Genomic DNA, 15,976 nt, shown 5'->3' on the forward strand with positions numbered 1-15,976 from the left:
AAATTTAATTTGAAAAAAATTCGTGTAAAATGCGAACCTCTACATCGTATTAAAAAATGATGAAATAAAATCGATTATAAAAATAGAATTGTAATTATGATATATTATCATTAGTATATTATATAAAAAGGAACGCTTTATAATAAAAACAAATAATAATTTAGATTTAGCTTAATATTTCATGTATATAATCATTATATTAATAAATGTATTTGTCGCTTATTGGAAAGTGTAATTTATAAATCTCATATATATATTTATATATATATATATATGAACAAGAAAATAAATTTTAGGTATTTAAAGATTAATAACGTAAATATTATTTTATATAATGATTATTAAAAAATGATAAAAAATTTTTCATCGATAATTGTTAATTATAAATAAAAAATATATTATCTTGATTTTTTTTTATATATATGTATAAATTTATTATAGAACAAAAATATTAAAAGTATTTAAAAAAATATAGAAATAATTAATAATTAATAAAAAATAATTAAAAATAAAAATATTAAAAAATATTAAAAATAAATTATATTTTCTATTATATATACTAATGTTATCAATTTATTTATATATAAATTATGAATATTATGTTTAATAATTAATAATTAATAATATTTTATGTAATCGTTTCTCAGTTATCAAATTAATGTAATTATTGTAATATTTAGTTTAATATTACTTTGATATATATAACATGATAATAATAATGTTAATAATACCTATTATATATTTTAAAAAAATTAATTTAGAAATACTATTTAAAATAATTTATTTTTCAGCTAAATACAATATAATTATCAATAATTATTATTAATATAATGCATATATAAATTTTTTTTTCATATGTTTTTTAAATTTAAAATTTTCTGTTTATTAATATAACCTATAATTTTTATAATTTTGTTTCATTTTCATTCTTTATTAATTGTGCCTTGAAATTATTAGAACTTGAAGTTAGATATTTTTAATTCTACATATATATTTCTAATATAAACAATTGCATGAAAAATATGCTATGAATATTAGCCTTTAACAATTTTCAATTGACATAAAACATATAAAATGATATCACTCTTTAAAAATTATTTTTTTTAAAAATCACATATTTTTTTTTAAAAATTATGTAATTACATATATATTGAAAAATATTTGTATAGTATTGAAACAAATAAGCATATACACTACGTGAAACGTTAAAATATTTGAATAGTTTGAATTTCTAAAAATTAATAATTAAACAAATTATATTTTCAACCTTAATCATAGAATTAAATAATATTCATTTTAAATCTTCAAATTAAATTTTTAATATATAATTCTAGTAGTATTTTAGTAATACATAATAATTTGAGGTTAAGTGTAGCATGTTTTAATAAATAGGTATATTTATGAAATATAAAAATTAAACACAATGTCTCTTTACGATGATTTTGATAAACATCGAACGTCAGAAAAAGTAGCTGGATGGTCATCCAGTATTAAGTTATTACAATCTCAATTACAATTAAAAAAAGCCGCGACTACACAGGTATGTTCTTCACAATTTTTTATAATATTTAATTGTAAATTATTATTATATTTTATTATATTTAGCCGAAACGTGAACAATATAGAAAGGCAACAGCAGTGCTAGCACCTGTAATAGACTTAAAATCAAAAGCTAATAGAAACGCAGATAGAGATGACGATGGTCCACATAATAATCCACTTTCATCTGGTACTGTTAGTAGTATTGGAGTAGGTGGTGAATTTGATTGGAATGTAATAAATGAATATGATCCTATGTGGCCTAATGAATATGATAAAGTTGTTAAAGAATTAAGAGATTTACGTGATAGAGAACATGATCAAGAGACTGAAATGCGTAAACGCAGACGAGACAGTTCACGTTTTGAAGATACACAGGTAATATCCATTATAATTCTTTTATATTATATATATATATTTAAATTAAAAATATTTTATTCAAAAATGTATAATTTAACTTTATAATGATTAATAAAAATATTTGCTTTAGACTTCTTCTGGAAATAGTACAATGATTCCTCCTGAAAGAGACGAGGAGAGAACTCCTACATCAAGAGGAATTGCAGGAGGAGCAGCTATAGCTCCACCACCTTCTTTACAAGAATCTTCTGATCTTCCACCTCCAGCACCAAGACCTCCAACTAGCATGGGATATGCTACATCATCAGTAGCAGCAAAAATAATGGCCAAATATGGTTTCAAAGAAGGACAAGGACTTGGTAAGAAAGAACAAGGAATGTCTGTTGCTTTACAAGTAGAAAAAACCAGTAAACGAGGTGGAAGAATTGTTGGAGAAAGAGAACAACTTATGCCACCACCACCACCTGTTGCTGCCTCTCCACCCCCACAACAGCAAATTATTCCTCCACAACCTTCAGAAGAACCTAGTATTACAGAAATAATGAAATGTCCAAGTAAGGTAAGAGAAAGATTTAATATTTTAATAATATTTGAAATTTAAATTTACAGCACATAATATAATTTATTTTATAAGAATAATCATAATAAAGTTTATAATCATGTAATAAATATTAATTATATTAGAGATAACAATAGTTAAATATAATAACAATTTATTACATATTAGATATTCATTACAATTATATTTAATGGAAATGAAAATAATATTTCATAAAATATATTTTTATATATATTTTATATAATATATAAAATATATATAAAATATATATATATTGGAAATTTTTCATTAAAAAATATATTAAAATATATTCAAAATTATTATTAATTAGGTTGTATTATTGCGTAACATGGTTGGTCCTGGAGAAGTGGATGATGACCTTGAACCTGAAGTTAAAGATGAATGTAATACAAAATACGGTGATGTTGCGCGTGTCATTATTCATGAAGTAACAGAAGCTGCTCCAGAAGAAGCTGTTAGAATCTTTGTGGAATTTAAAAGAATAGAAAGTGCTATTAAAGCTGTAGTTGATTTAAATGGACGCTTTTTTGGTGGAAGACAAGTCAAAGCAGGTTTTTATTCCAGTGAAAAACTTGATAGTTTACAATTAATGGATTAATTTCTTATTTAATAATTTCATTTAATAAATGCATCTTAACAAATACAACAATATGGAATCAATGTGTTGATTATTTTGTTAAAAATATTATATTGTAATTTTATTATAAGTATATTAAATATATGATGAATTCTAATTATTTAATATAAAGAGAGAATAAAGAATATAAAAATATTTGCATAATATTCAACACATTGAAAAATATTTCAATCTATAACTTTATTAGTTAAATAGGGTGTAATAATAATTTAAATCTTTCATATATAAAGTATTGATATATTGTTCTTCTAATTTTAATATAAATTGTATGCACAATATAAGTAATAAATAAGTAAAAATTTATAATCTTATAAAATACTAATATTAATTTCAGTAATAAAAAAAAGTAACAAAAAGTAAAAAATATAAAAGAATATGATTTTTTTTTTGTAATGAGATAAATATGAGATAAAAATGAAATAATGATTATGCTAATAAATATAATTATAATATATAAATAATTTAAATTTTAAATAATTTTAAATAATTAAAATAAATTATAATTATATTGCAATTTATTTATATAAATTACATATTAAAAATTTAATACTTAAAAAAATATTGCAATTGATGTAATGAATGTATCTTGTTAACAAATTGGAGTTTATAAAATTCGATTTTTAATTTTTATTAATATTTTCTTATCACAGTTTATATAAAATATATAATAAAATTGTAATTCAAATTTTTTTTATAACATATAAAAATCCAATAATTATTACTTTATTTTTTTACTGCTTATTAAATCTTCAATTGCTTCATTTAATTGAGCATTAAATGCAGCAAAACTAAAAGTTTTTATAAATCTATCTTTACCTGCATTTCCAAATTCTTGAATATATTCTGGGTTTTTAATTAAATAAGCTATTTTTGAAGCAAATGCATCACTGGATAAATCAACTAAAAATCCAGTAACTCCAGAAATTATAGATTCTTTCGGCCCACCAGAATTATGTGCAATTACTGGTTTACTCATATACATTGCTTCAAGTGGTACAATACCAAAATGTTCATTTGGAGGTGTATATAATATAATTTTACAATGATATAAAATAGATATTTTATCAACATCTGAAGGAGATCGAAGAAATATTACTTTTTCTGTTACATGTAATTCATCAACAAGTCCTATTAATTCCAAGTAATATTCTACATTTTCTTCAACTCTTTTATCATATCCACCAGCTATAATTAAATATACTTTTTTATATTCTTCTTCTGTCAAATATTTTTGAAGTTCTGCCAATGCTTCTATTGTTAGTTCTAAATTTTTTTTACGTTCATATCTGTTAATAGACAATAATATAATACTATCTGATGGTAATTTTTTATCAAATATTCTTTCTAAGGATATTATTCGAGTTTTATCAAAAAAGTCAGTGTTAATAGAAGGATATAAAACTTCAGGTTCAATACATAATTTTTTAAAAGTATGTTTAAACACAGAAAGTGTATATATGCTATTTACAAATATTTTATGTGCCATTCCAGTTGTTAATTCTTCTAAATAATTAAGAGGTGCACGATATAATTGTTTACTAATTCCTTCTGATTGTGAAAGCAACTGATCTGGATAATGACAATAAAAAATTATGTATGGAATTCGTAATCGAAGAATAGGGATGCATACAGAAACTAAATCACAGAATACAATATCTGGTCGATGTTCACAAAAAATGATATAACTAGCCGCATATATCTAGAAAAAATATAATACAATATAAATAATATGAAAATAAATTATAACACATGTCAAAATTTAACAAATAAACTCACCATACGAATATAAGCAAAAAGTGCGAAAAATCTACCAAAAATATGTCTAGGCAACCAATTTCCCACAACTGTAACAGGAATTGTTCCATCTTTTGTTTCAGAGAAACAATGTTCAGGATCGTGATGAGTTGTCACAAAATTAACCTCATATCCTCCTTTCTTTAAAGCTAATGCAGCATCTATTACTAATCTTTCTGCTCCTCCGATACCAAGATCCGGATGAAGAAATGTAATTCGTGTCATTCTTATTAATTTAATAACATCAATAAATGACAATTATCAATAATGAATTAAAATGTTACGAATTACAATATCACGATCTACGATATCACTGGTCAATAGCGTAGTAAAAGTAAGTAACAATAATAATATCTAGTAGAGTTTTTTCTAATCAGATTTTTGTTATAAACTTAAAAATGAATATCGTTTGATTATCGATTGTTATAATGCTCATTTTCGCGTCGCCTTATTTTATTTATTTTTTTTATTATACATTTTTGATGTCATATCTTCGTTTTTGTGACGTGGAAAATGAGCATTAAAGTAATCGATAATCAGACATTTATTTTCAATTGAACAACGGAACAAAGAGAAGATACTTTCAGTTCGTTAAAATTTATTTTCGAAAGAATCTAAATATGTTGCTTCATCATAGAATCATACAAATCATAAAAAAAAATTAGTTGAATATTTTATAAAGTTATATATAAATAAATAAGTAAGTATTGTATAAAACAGATATTATAAAGATATATAAAAATCATATTCAGCAAGTATATTTTAGCTAAAGTAATTTATTGATAACAAAAGAAAATCAAAATTTTGGCAATCTTTTGTAAAATAAATAAGAGATAAACAACAATTCAATTTTAGTAATATTTAAATATTTACTATTAATTATGTCAAATGTCACAAAGAATATTCTTATGGAAAATACAAAAAAACGCTTAAAAGAATTATTTTGTTTAATGGATAGTGATATTGATGGTTATTTAGATTATCATGAAATGAAAGTTGCATTGAAAGCTTTAGGTTTCTCAGTAAAAAAATCTTATATTTTAACCATAATACGAATGTATGACAAGCGTGGTTATAATAAAATTTGTTTTAATGATTTTTATTATGTCGGTATGTAACAAAAAATATTAAATTTAATGAAATAATGTTTTATTTATTATATTTTTAAAAAAATTAATGTATTTAATATAATAATATTTAAAATTTTTTGTAATATCTTGTCTTATTCAAATTTTAATATTTATTCAGTAACAGAAATGTTAATTAAACGGAATCCTATAGATGAAATTAAATATGTTTTTAAGTTATTTATAAACAAATCTTCAATCAATAAAATAACATTGGAAGATTTACAGAAATTTAATCAAAAACTTAAATGTAATCTAATTAATGAAGAAATGGAACTTATGATAAAAGAATTTGATTTGAATCAAGATGGTTCTAGTAAAAAAATCTTTTATTTTATATTATATATATTTTATATTATATTATATAATATAAAATTTTCATTTAATATTATAATATTTATTTTATGCATTTTATATTATAAATAACTTTACAAATTATACTTATATGATTTCAGTTGATCAAAGTGAATTTATGGATATTATGATGGATTTTACAATTTAAAAAACTTTTGTTTTCTCATTATAAACATATTTATAAATAATTATCACAATGAATTTTGGAGTTAATTGGGAAGAAGAACATAGACAAACATTATTAGAAGGAAATGCAATATTGGAACGATCTTCACAATCTATTAGCAGATCTCAAGCAGTTGCTATTGAAAGTGAACAAATAGGAACTGAGGTAATTTCTGAATTGAGTAGACAAGGAGAACAATTATTACGAACAGAAAGAAGATTATCACAAACAGATGAAGAATTAGATAAAACAAGAAGAATATTAAATATTATGAGACGTAGAGTTTTATTAAATAAATTTGTATTAATCTTAATTATATTATTAGAAATAGCCATACTTGGTGCTATTATATATAAAAAATATATAAAAATATTGTAAATATATATATGTAAAAATAATATATACTTTATATTTTATATACAGTATAAATATTCTATAAATACTTATTTTTATTTAAATCCTATGTAATATGTAATGAATTATTAATATTGTAAAAAAAATATGTATATGAATAAATAAATAAGAATACATATAAATTTCATTTAATTTTGTATTTTAATCTATATATTTCGATAAATTATTTATAAAATAATAAAAACAATATAAATTGGTATAAAATATGATATTAATATGATAAATTGGTAAAAAAATATTTTATTCTTATGTATGATATTAAATAAGAACTACCAACTATATATAATAACGATCATATATTATCAATATATATAAAATAATCATCTCTCACTTTTATTATATTATAATGTTTTGTTAAAATATATATTAATACACTAAAAATAATAGAAGACCATTACTTTTACTTTTATCGAATAAATAAATTTTCAGAGAATGTTGACATTTATTTTTAATGTTGTCAGCACATAAACGATCAAAGCGTAGCATAGCACAATTATCTTGAACTATCATGTAGTGCATAGTTAATGTTGAATCAAATACTTAGTTAACAGTTATCGACGGGGCAGTAGAGAAAATTAGAACGACTAAAGAAAAGAATCTTTAGCGCATTTTGTGAATTAGTATATGATCAGGTCATGGCGTATGTTAATGTCGCTGAATGGAAAACTGAGCAAGTGTGCGAATGGTTGAAAGGTGTGAAAAATCGAATTTTCTTTGGAATCAGAATATTGATATATTTTCAAAAACAAATGAAATTTATTATTTGCAAATGTAACGGATCGAAAATTGCGTGTGAAACGTATACGCCCGCATCTTTTTTGTCTCTTTCTTTTTAATCAATTATTTTCGTTTATGTATAAAATAGTTAATTTATTTATTCTCATAATTTTGTACATTTTTATGAAAAGAATCTTCAATAACATTCAATCTTTCCTAAAAGTATTTCATAACTATAATAATATTATTTAAATATTCTATAATTTCTAAATCTACATTAATATTTATGAATTTTTAATTATTATTAATTTCAAAGTAAATAAAATATAAAAGAACAAAATTATACAATTATTTATACAATTATCAAATGAATAATTATTAAAGATAAAAATATAAATTTTTTTTTATAATTTTATTTAAATTTATTTGTTATTAATTAAGATATTGTTTCATATTTTTTTTAATCTTTTTAAAAAATGATTTTAGGTTTAGATAATTCTGTTCTTCCGTATGTGCATAGCTTTACAAATCATTGTGTTAGTGGACAACAATTATTAAGTTTGAGACCTGAAGATCTAGAACATCTTGGAGTATTAAAACTTGGTCATCAAGAAATTATTCTTGAAGCTGTAGAATATTTAAGAAATTTTCATTATGAACTTGATCGTGAAAATCTTCAACTATTGGCATTGCGATTGTCTTGTCAAGCACATAGTTTACAAAATGAATTATCTCGCCAAACAGATTCTAAACCTGTTACAACTCAAACATTATCAGATGTAGCATCAGTTATAATGGCTGTAAAACCATTAATAAGATGGCTTGATCGACCTCCCTTTAGTGGACAATTGGAATATAATGAAAAGAAAGTTGAATTAATGAAACTAGCTTTGGAAATGGCCACATGTGCACAAAGAGATAGATTTGCAGAAAAACCAATAGAAGAAATTAGAACAACTTGTGGACAATTAGCAAAATTGGCAGATTATATAATACAAGAAATTTCTGATCCTATGATATTACAACCTGCTAGTTTAGATCTAGCAACATTAAAAAAAAAGCCAGGAGATGATTTAGTAAGTTTAACATAAAATTAATTTTTTTTTCTATTTTATTTTTTATTTTTAGATATATTTATAATTAATAATACAATAAATAATATACATAAAATATTTAACATAAATCATAGAATAACATATATTATAATCATTATGGAAAAAATTATCTGCTACATCCTTTATTGATAAAACTATAACCATTCAACATAGCTTAACTTCCTATTTAGATAAATGTTTTGTATCATGCAGTAAAGATATTGTAAAAATCATAATTTTTATAATAATTGTAAAAAATCAAAATTGAAAATTATTTTATAGGGATTTTATATTTTGCCATCTTTTCATGGAGCTCATCAAATTGCTGAAATTAAATTTGGATCAGCTGCACATCAGTGTGGTAAAATGGAAGAAGGAGATGAAATTGTTCAAGTGATTTTTCTTTTTCTCAATTAAATTTTTTTTTTTTTTAAGTAACTTAAATATGTAATTTAATTCAAATATATTTCAGGTAAATTATCAGACTGTAGTTGGTTGGGAACGAAAAAATCTTTTAGAATTATTTCGCGAAAGTCCAGCAGAAGTATTATTAACATTGAAACGTAGACCAAGACACACAAAAGTATATGGTCAAATTTACATAAAACCATATCGACTTCCAAGCAATAAAAAAACATCTTATACTACACGATGGCAACACAATCTTCCTTCACCAAGACCAGAATTATTAACTATACCAGATTTTACAATGCCATTACCAAGGTGTGTATTTATATTTGTATATATTTATATTTTTATAAAAATATGAAATTCAATTTTTAATATAATATAAATTTTTTAATTTTTTTAGGCCAAAGAATTCCAGGCCAGAACCTACAAGTATTTTAGATACTGTTAATATTTTAGATACCATGATTATAGATAGCAGTGATTCAGATAGTGAAACAGAACCACCTTTATCTATTCGATTATATTCTACAAAACCAAGAAATTCAGTTCAAAGACGAGCTACTATAACTGGTGCTAGTCCTACTACTAAACATGGAATTGATATAGAACAATTTTGGAAAGAATTGAAACAAGAACATAATACAAGTTCTCAATTACGGGACAAAGCAGCATCTTGTGCTCATGGTTTAGATAATGTACCATCAACTATACGATCACAAACGTGTATAAATATAGAACAAAGCAAAAGAAAAAAGAAAAATGAGGGACAAAATGATGATAAGAAAATACAGTTTCAAGACAAATCTATAAAACATGATGTTTCTCAAATAGGTAATACTATCAATTTAATTCATGAAAAAAAAGATACATGTAAAATTATTCAAGAAGAATTATGTAGTGATATAAATATATCCAGACAAGTTTCTCAAACACCTGTTAATGTTACCAATAATAATAACTTGAGTGATATAAATGTGCCTTTAGATGAATGCAACAATTTTATTAGGGATAAACATAGTAATAGTAAAAATACAGTAAGCAGTAAAGAACTTAATATAAGTAGTGGTAAAGAGAGAGGAAAATTAGATAAAAGTTATAGTACGCCAGCATATGATTCAATGGATGTTGACAATATAGAAGATAGAAAGCAAAAATTATTTTATGCATTAGAGTTATCTACAAATAATGTAAGCAATGAATTAAATAAGACTGATGTACAATTGTCTTCTTCAAATTTTGAAGATCAACAAAAATTAGAAGATATTGGTGATCAAAAACAAAGTATTCAAATAAATTTTGATGATAATATTGTTCAAAAAAATAATAATAAATATATTATGCAAGATAATGAAGAAAAAGAATGTTCTGAAAAATCATCTGAATATTCAATTCCTATATATAAAATAATTACAAATCACGAAATCAGTATAGAAAATAACCAAAGCAATAATGAATATATTAACACTGAAATAAATAAATATGATAAAAAAAATATTACAAAGAATTTGACTGTTGAAGCAGGAAACATGTCAATAATATATAATACTGAAATTTTTGCAAATAATTCAAGTTTAAATCATAAAAGCGAAGATAAAGTAGAATCAATAAATAGTTTTATAGAAAATAGTAATCAAAATAGTAATTCAAATTTAAATAAATTTGGAAAAATTCATCAGATGTTTAATGGACCAAATAAATGTACTTCAATAGAACATATGAAATTAGTGGAAAGAAAATCTAATACATTGCTAAAAGAAAATATTCAAGTTCGTGGACAAATATGTACAAATAATGACCTGAATACTACAGAAGATAATACAAAAATTTATAATAATGTTACTCAAAACATTCCTCATATTCATTTTTATCAAAAAATACAAAATGATAATGTAAAAGCTGAAAATTTAATTAGTCAAGAAAATGCAATACAATCTTGTGTAGAACTAAAAAGTGAATGTAACAAGAAATTAGAAACTAGATCTCATTTAATACCTCCAGATCCGCCACCACGTAAATATTATTCAAAATTAGCAATGGATACATCTATAACTAATACTTCAAAGATATGTGAAAATTATGAAAAATATATATCAGAAAATTTTAATGCTAAAAAAGATTTAAGAAATGCAGAATATTTTATGGAAAATCATATCAAAAATAATTTGTTAGATCATCAAGATAGACAAAATTATTTTGATGCTTGTAATAATTTTACAGAAAAATTAGAATTTATTGATGATGCTTCAGATAATGAACTTAGAACTAATTTGGATTCTACATATTTAGAATACAATGATAAGCAAGTAAAAGAAACTAAATTTATCTGTGATAAGTATGAACCTATTATTGAGAAATCTATATACACTAATTCAACAATGGAGTATTATAATAATGCTGAGTGTTACTCTCAAAATATGGATTCACCAGATGGTTCATGTTCTTCAAAGCAATTTTTAGATCATAAATCTAAAATATCTGAAAAAGAAAAAAGTTCTGAAAAAGGTGTAGTTAATAAAGCTATGATGGTGGCCAGAAGTATTGGATTACATGGAAGTTTAAGTAAATCTTCAAGTAATAGTCCAAGAAGTAATAGGAAACGAAGCATGTTATTTGCAAGTAATTAATTCATAATTACATATTTAATAAATGTATAATATATATTAATGTACATTAATTTTTAAATATTTATTAATTTTTATATCATTTTTTAATTAGGGAAAAGAAATATTTCTGTTAAAGATATAGGCACAGGTGATTTAGAAGGGTGGTTAACATATCGTACAAGAGGTGCAGGTGGTGCTTGGGCAAAAGCTTGGTTTGTTTTAAAATGTTCTTCATTATATAGGTTTGTTAAATAAATTTTTGAATTTATAAATTTTTTTTTACAAATATTTATTTCATTTCATTTTTAATATAGGTTTAAGGCACGAAACAGTATAAAAGCAGACTGTCTCATAGCTTTAACCGGATTTACTGTATCACGAGCTGCTGAAGTAAAATCAAGAAAATATGCATTTAAAGTTTATCATACAGGAACAGTATTTTATTTTGCTGCAGATACTGAAGACTTTCTTGCCTTATGGGTAGATGCAATTAATAAAGCAACTTTAGGTGCAGATGGTCACAGTAGAAGTAGTGCTCTTTTCAGCGAAACAGATGAAAGCGACTGTGAACAAAAAAGTAAAGTTAAAAATGTTCACATTACGGAATATAAACCGAATTTCGAAAAACCATTTGGATCGTTAAAAAAAGTTGTTCGTAAAGATTGTTCTATGTACAAGGATCATGAAATCAATGGTGCTAGTTTAGATAGAAAATACTTGAAATTTCTTGGTACAAGAAATCACAATGTACCTGTTCCAACTGCGCAATTTAGAAGTTATAGAAGAGTTCTTCCTACATCTATGTCTAATAAGTAAGATCGTTTAATGAAATATTTTACTTAAAATAATTATTTAATAAAATATGAATTTTTTTTTTTTTTAGAAAACAAGATTCTGTTCCAAATTCGCCAGATTTACAAATGACAATAGCAGGAAGTACATTTTATGGATTATATGCATCTCATAGTACAACTGATATATCAAATAATATTCAAGATATGAATGATTACAGACGTACCACAGACAGGTAACAGTTTGTATTGCATGCTCTAAAACTAATACTAATTTTTATGTGTTTAAAGTGATATATAAATTTTAAAAATTTAATTAAATTATTATATTCATTTATTTTTATGAACATATAGAAATGAATTTTTAACTAAAAGATAATAACAATTGAAAATATTGTGATATTTTATTCTATAATAAAATAATTAAATAAAGAAAGATGTTGATTGAATTTATTTTATATGTATATATTTTGTGCATGTTTTCCTTATTTTAACTATTTTCCTATACACTATCCTTAATTAATTTATATATATATTTATATATATTTTATCACATTGAATTTGATAAAGTAAATTATGCAGTATTTAATATTCAGGTGTCTCAATAACAAAAATAGAAGACCAGAAGATGTACAAGGTATCATTACATTAGAAGAATTTATGTTGCTACCACAAGAAGATCAAAGACAAATTGCTAGAACAAGAGCTGCATCACCACGAATGACACCTTTAATTAATGATCATGTTCATATTCAACATAGAAATTTTCATGACAATGAAACAATTATTGAACAAAGTAAAATTGTTGCTGATGAAGATAATGATGTTCATATTCGAAATAAAAATAATGATGAAGTAATGATGAATACTGTTTTGTATGATTATTCACGAAATATGGACAATATTCACACAATGCGACAATTTAGCGGAGATTTAGATTCAAAAAAAAGCGAATATAAAGAAGAATTATCAAAACCAATTCATAAAAAATCAAATGAATTTTGTTATATTGGCAAAAAAAAATTATCAGATGGATTAAATTTTCAACAAATGAAATCATGTAATTCAATCCATTGTAAAACTATTACAGATGAACGACAAGTAACATCTTTGAATCATAATAAACCAGATACTATCGATAGATCTAAAAAACAAGTGAGCTTGACTTGCGAATATAATACTAATATTTATATAAATCAAGCACAATCTTCAAGTAATCATGATATTTCTAGATCGTATGATTATTATTTGCCAAAAAATATCAACAATTTATCAGAAGATGTAAAACCAATATCAAAATCACTCGTTCAAAATAATGGTAAATTTTATTGCTTATATAATAATTACTTTATATATATCATAAGATTGACATAATTATTATTTTTTTTTTCAGATTCATCTGAATCTAATAATGATTTTATGTTTCATGCTTTTTATCAAACTTTACAACGTGGAAAAAAAAATATATCTGTTAGTCGCAAAGGAAGTTTCAACCTAACAATTCGACGTGATCATATTTCTTCAGATAAGCATTGGTTAGACTCTTTACGACGAGTTGATAAAAAGAATATTAATTATGACAAAATTCGTCTAAAAAATGTAGCTCAGTATCAACCTCCTCCTATACCAAGTTCTCCATTCGAACAAGAAGGAATGACTGCTGCATTTGAAATGCACTTAGATAAAAGTGAACAAGTTCAAAAAACAAATCGTTTGAAAAATTTATTTAGTAATAAATATCAGCAAAAACCATCTACACTTGATTTACCTAAGGAAACACAAAAAACCTTATTAGGTAAATAAATAATATATTATAAATTTCAATTATAAAAATTATAATATATATTATTTATAGGATCACCAAAATTACATAGAGCTTTATTTAGAGAAAAATGTTATAATCAATCAAGTCGATCAACAAATCATCAGAATCCTAATGATAATGGACTCAGTGAGTTAGTTAATCCTTTCAATGGAAATAATCCTCATCTCAATCAAAGTTTTAGCTCAGTTAGTTCAGTTAATGATTGGAGTTCAGACACATCTTCATTATGTACTACAAATTTAATATCAAAAGTATGTAATTCAATAAGTAAATATTATATTAAATATAACAATATGATAAAATACAAATATTTATTTTTAGGATAATGCAACTCAATCTTTTCAGAAAGAATGTATAGGTAGAAACTCATTAATACCACCGACGTTACCTTATATACCACCACCTACGTCACCACCGCCTGACTATCCTGGTCTTGAATATCCGCCAGTGTTTGAACCTGGTACTTATTCTCTTTTGGATGCATCATTATTACGTAATCGTAATAAAAGCAATCGAAACATTCATTAACCAATGATACAATTTAGTTCATACTCTATATAATAATAACCAAAGATAATATTTCCTTTATCATTTATATCTAACCAGATATTTTATAAATATTTTATATAAAACATTTAAAATATATTAATATTTTTTCAAGTATTATATAAAATTTAACCGTCCATTTTATAAGCATCTGATAAATTATCAAATCATGTTTTTATATAACTTAAAATTGTAAATCATTTACTCGTTAATGCAACAAAATAATAATCAATTAAAAATGATTAAAATTTGTTTAATAAATAATATAAACACAATTTGAATTAAATTAAATTAAAAGAAATTCAATTTTATTATTATTATTTATAATTGTTGATAAATTAATAAGTTGAAACTATTATATTCTTCAAAAATATTTTAACTATATTTATATTTATATGTATATATTTATGTGAATTATAAAATCCAATAATTAAAAAATAAATAAATTTAAATATAAAATATTATTATATAACTTTCTATATAAAAGATTATAATAAAATAATAATAATAGATTAATTGATAAAAAATTCAATAGAAAATTAAATATTAATATTTTTTAATTTGTAAAATATTTACAATAACAAATTTTTTAATTTTATATAAAAACAAATGTTTATATATATTTATATATATATTTCTATATATATTATTTTACATATATATAAAAATAGAAGTGCTTTTGAATTTTATTAAATTTTATGCAAATAATATAACAAAATTGTATTATCTTTTTTTATATATTTTATAAATACTTTTATATATATATTAAGTCAGTTTATATATATATATATATTAAGTATTTGTACATTTATATATAATATAATATTATATAAAATCATGTCACTTTTATATCATTTCTGTATACAATTAAAAACGTATTTTAACTATATTAATATTATTCTAACTATTAATATTAAATAATTCAAAATAATTTTATTATACTTTATGCTCAATTTTTTAAAAATCATTATAATATTAAAATTTAAGTTTCAAATCATATATTTTGTGTATACATGCG

At 22.5% G+C, this 15,976-nt stretch overlaps 5 protein-coding genes across 9 annotated transcripts; 4 read left to right on the top strand and 1 right to left on the bottom strand.

Annotated features, from left to right (window-relative positions):
• Positions 1-678: 678 nt before the first annotated feature.
• Positions 679-3,432, top strand: Spf45 (splicing factor 45). Its single transcript, XM_003697659.3, has 4 exons — positions 679-1,540; positions 1,606-1,917; positions 2,030-2,458; positions 2,790-3,432. The coding sequence occupies exons 1-4, from the start codon at positions 1,424-1,426 to the stop codon at positions 3,075-3,077; spliced, it is 1,146 nt and encodes a 381-aa protein (XP_003697707.1). The 5' UTR covers positions 679-1,423; the 3' UTR covers positions 3,078-3,432.
• Positions 3,333-5,266, bottom strand: Alg2 (alpha-1,3/1,6-mannosyltransferase Alg2). The gene is made up of 2 exons (XM_003697663.3): positions 4,893-5,266; positions 3,333-4,815 (listed from the first exon to the last, which is right to left on the bottom strand). Exons 1-2 carry the CDS (start codon positions 5,133-5,135, stop codon positions 3,835-3,837), a joined length of 1,224 nt encoding a protein of 407 aa, XP_003697711.2. The 5' UTR covers positions 5,136-5,266; the 3' UTR covers positions 3,333-3,834.
• Positions 4,994-7,098, top strand: Vti1b (Vesicle transport through interaction with t-SNAREs 1b). 2 transcript variants are annotated; one of them, XM_086902849.1, is made up of 2 exons: positions 4,994-5,244; positions 6,493-7,098. In XM_086902849.1, the coding sequence occupies exon 2, from the start codon at positions 6,588-6,590 to the stop codon at positions 6,933-6,935; it is 348 nt and encodes a 115-aa protein (XP_086758975.1). In that variant the 5' UTR covers positions 4,994-5,244; positions 6,493-6,587; the 3' UTR covers positions 6,936-7,098. The 2 variants fall into 2 exon arrangements, with proteins under 2 accessions (XP_086758975.1, XP_031775167.1); XM_031919307.2 differs by having other exon boundaries at positions 5,193-5,610.
• LOC147658851 (uncharacterized) lies at positions 5,755-6,539 on the top strand. Its single transcript, XM_086904976.1, has 3 exons — positions 5,755-6,020; positions 6,159-6,365; positions 6,493-6,539. Exons 1-3 carry the CDS (start codon positions 5,792-5,794, stop codon positions 6,537-6,539), a joined length of 483 nt encoding a protein of 160 aa, XP_086761102.1. The 5' UTR covers positions 5,755-5,791.
• Positions 7,099-7,254: 156 nt separating the features above from the next.
• On the top strand, positions 7,255-15,847 carry cnk (connector enhancer of ksr). 4 transcript variants are annotated; one of them, XR_015290613.1, is made up of 13 exons: positions 7,255-7,664; positions 8,175-8,764; positions 9,065-9,175; positions 9,255-9,505; positions 9,594-11,809; positions 11,909-12,038; positions 12,111-12,608; positions 12,680-12,823; positions 13,184-13,742; positions 13,820-13,905; positions 13,981-14,382; positions 14,443-14,663; positions 14,734-15,419. XR_015290613.1 is itself a non-coding variant. In XM_086902741.1 (12 exons), the coding sequence occupies exons 1-12, from the start codon at positions 7,607-7,609 to the stop codon at positions 14,938-14,940; spliced, it is 5,550 nt and encodes a 1,849-aa protein (XP_086758867.1). In that variant the 5' UTR covers positions 7,255-7,606; the 3' UTR covers positions 14,941-15,847. The 4 variants fall into 4 exon arrangements, 2 of the variants coding, with proteins under 2 accessions (XP_086758867.1, XP_086758873.1); XR_015290615.1 differs by having other exon boundaries at positions 14,758-15,233; XM_086902741.1 differs by having other exon boundaries at positions 13,184-13,905; positions 14,734-15,847.
• Positions 15,848-15,976: the final 129 nt, after the last annotated feature.

Source organism: Apis florea, unplaced genomic scaffold (assembly GCF_048593485.1).
Source record: "Apis florea isolate Af1SG1 unplaced genomic scaffold, ASM4859348v1 contig_1615_pilon, whole genome shotgun sequence".
NCBI classification, from domain to species: Eukaryota; Metazoa; Arthropoda; class Insecta; order Hymenoptera; family Apidae; genus Apis; species Apis florea.

Coding starts and splice junctions, on each gene's coding strand:
- Spf45 (XM_003697659.3), top strand. CDS start 1,424: ATGTCTCTTTACGATGATTTTGATAAACATCGAACGTCAGAAAAAGTA. Junction 1,918..2,029: donor CACGTTTTGAAGATACACAG/GTAATATCCATT, acceptor TATTTGCTTTAG/ACTTCTTCTGGAAATAGTAC. Junction 2,459..2,789: donor TAATGAAATGTCCAAGTAAG/GTAAGAGAAAGA, acceptor ATTATTAATTAG/GTTGTATTATTGCGTAACAT.
- Alg2 (XM_003697663.3), bottom strand. CDS start 5,135: ATGACACGAATTACATTTCTTCATCCGGATCTTGGTATCGGAGGAGCA. Junction 4,816..4,892: donor TTTTTGCTTATATTCGTATG/GTGAGTTTATTT, acceptor TATTTTTTCTAG/ATATATGCGGCTAGTTATAT.
- LOC147658851 (XM_086904976.1), top strand. CDS start 5,792: ATGTCAAATGTCACAAAGAATATTCTTATGGAAAATACAAAAAAACGC. Junction 6,021..6,158: donor TAATGATTTTTATTATGTCG/GTATGTAACAAA, acceptor ATATTTATTCAG/TAACAGAAATGTTAATTAAA. Junction 6,366..6,492: donor TGGTTCTAGTAAAAAAATCT/TTTATTTTATAT, acceptor ATATGATTTCAG/TTGATCAAAGTGAATTTATG.
- Vti1b (XM_086902849.1), top strand. CDS start 6,588: ATGAATTTTGGAGTTAATTGGGAAGAAGAACATAGACAAACATTATTA.
- cnk (XM_086902741.1), top strand. CDS start 7,607: ATGGCGTATGTTAATGTCGCTGAATGGAAAACTGAGCAAGTGTGCGAA. Junction 9,506..9,593: donor TTTACAATGCCATTACCAAG/GTGTGTATTTAT, acceptor TAATTTTTTTAG/GCCAAAGAATTCCAGGCCAG. Junction 13,906..13,980: donor ATCACTCGTTCAAAATAATG/GTAAATTTTATT, acceptor TTTTTTTTTCAG/ATTCATCTGAATCTAATAAT.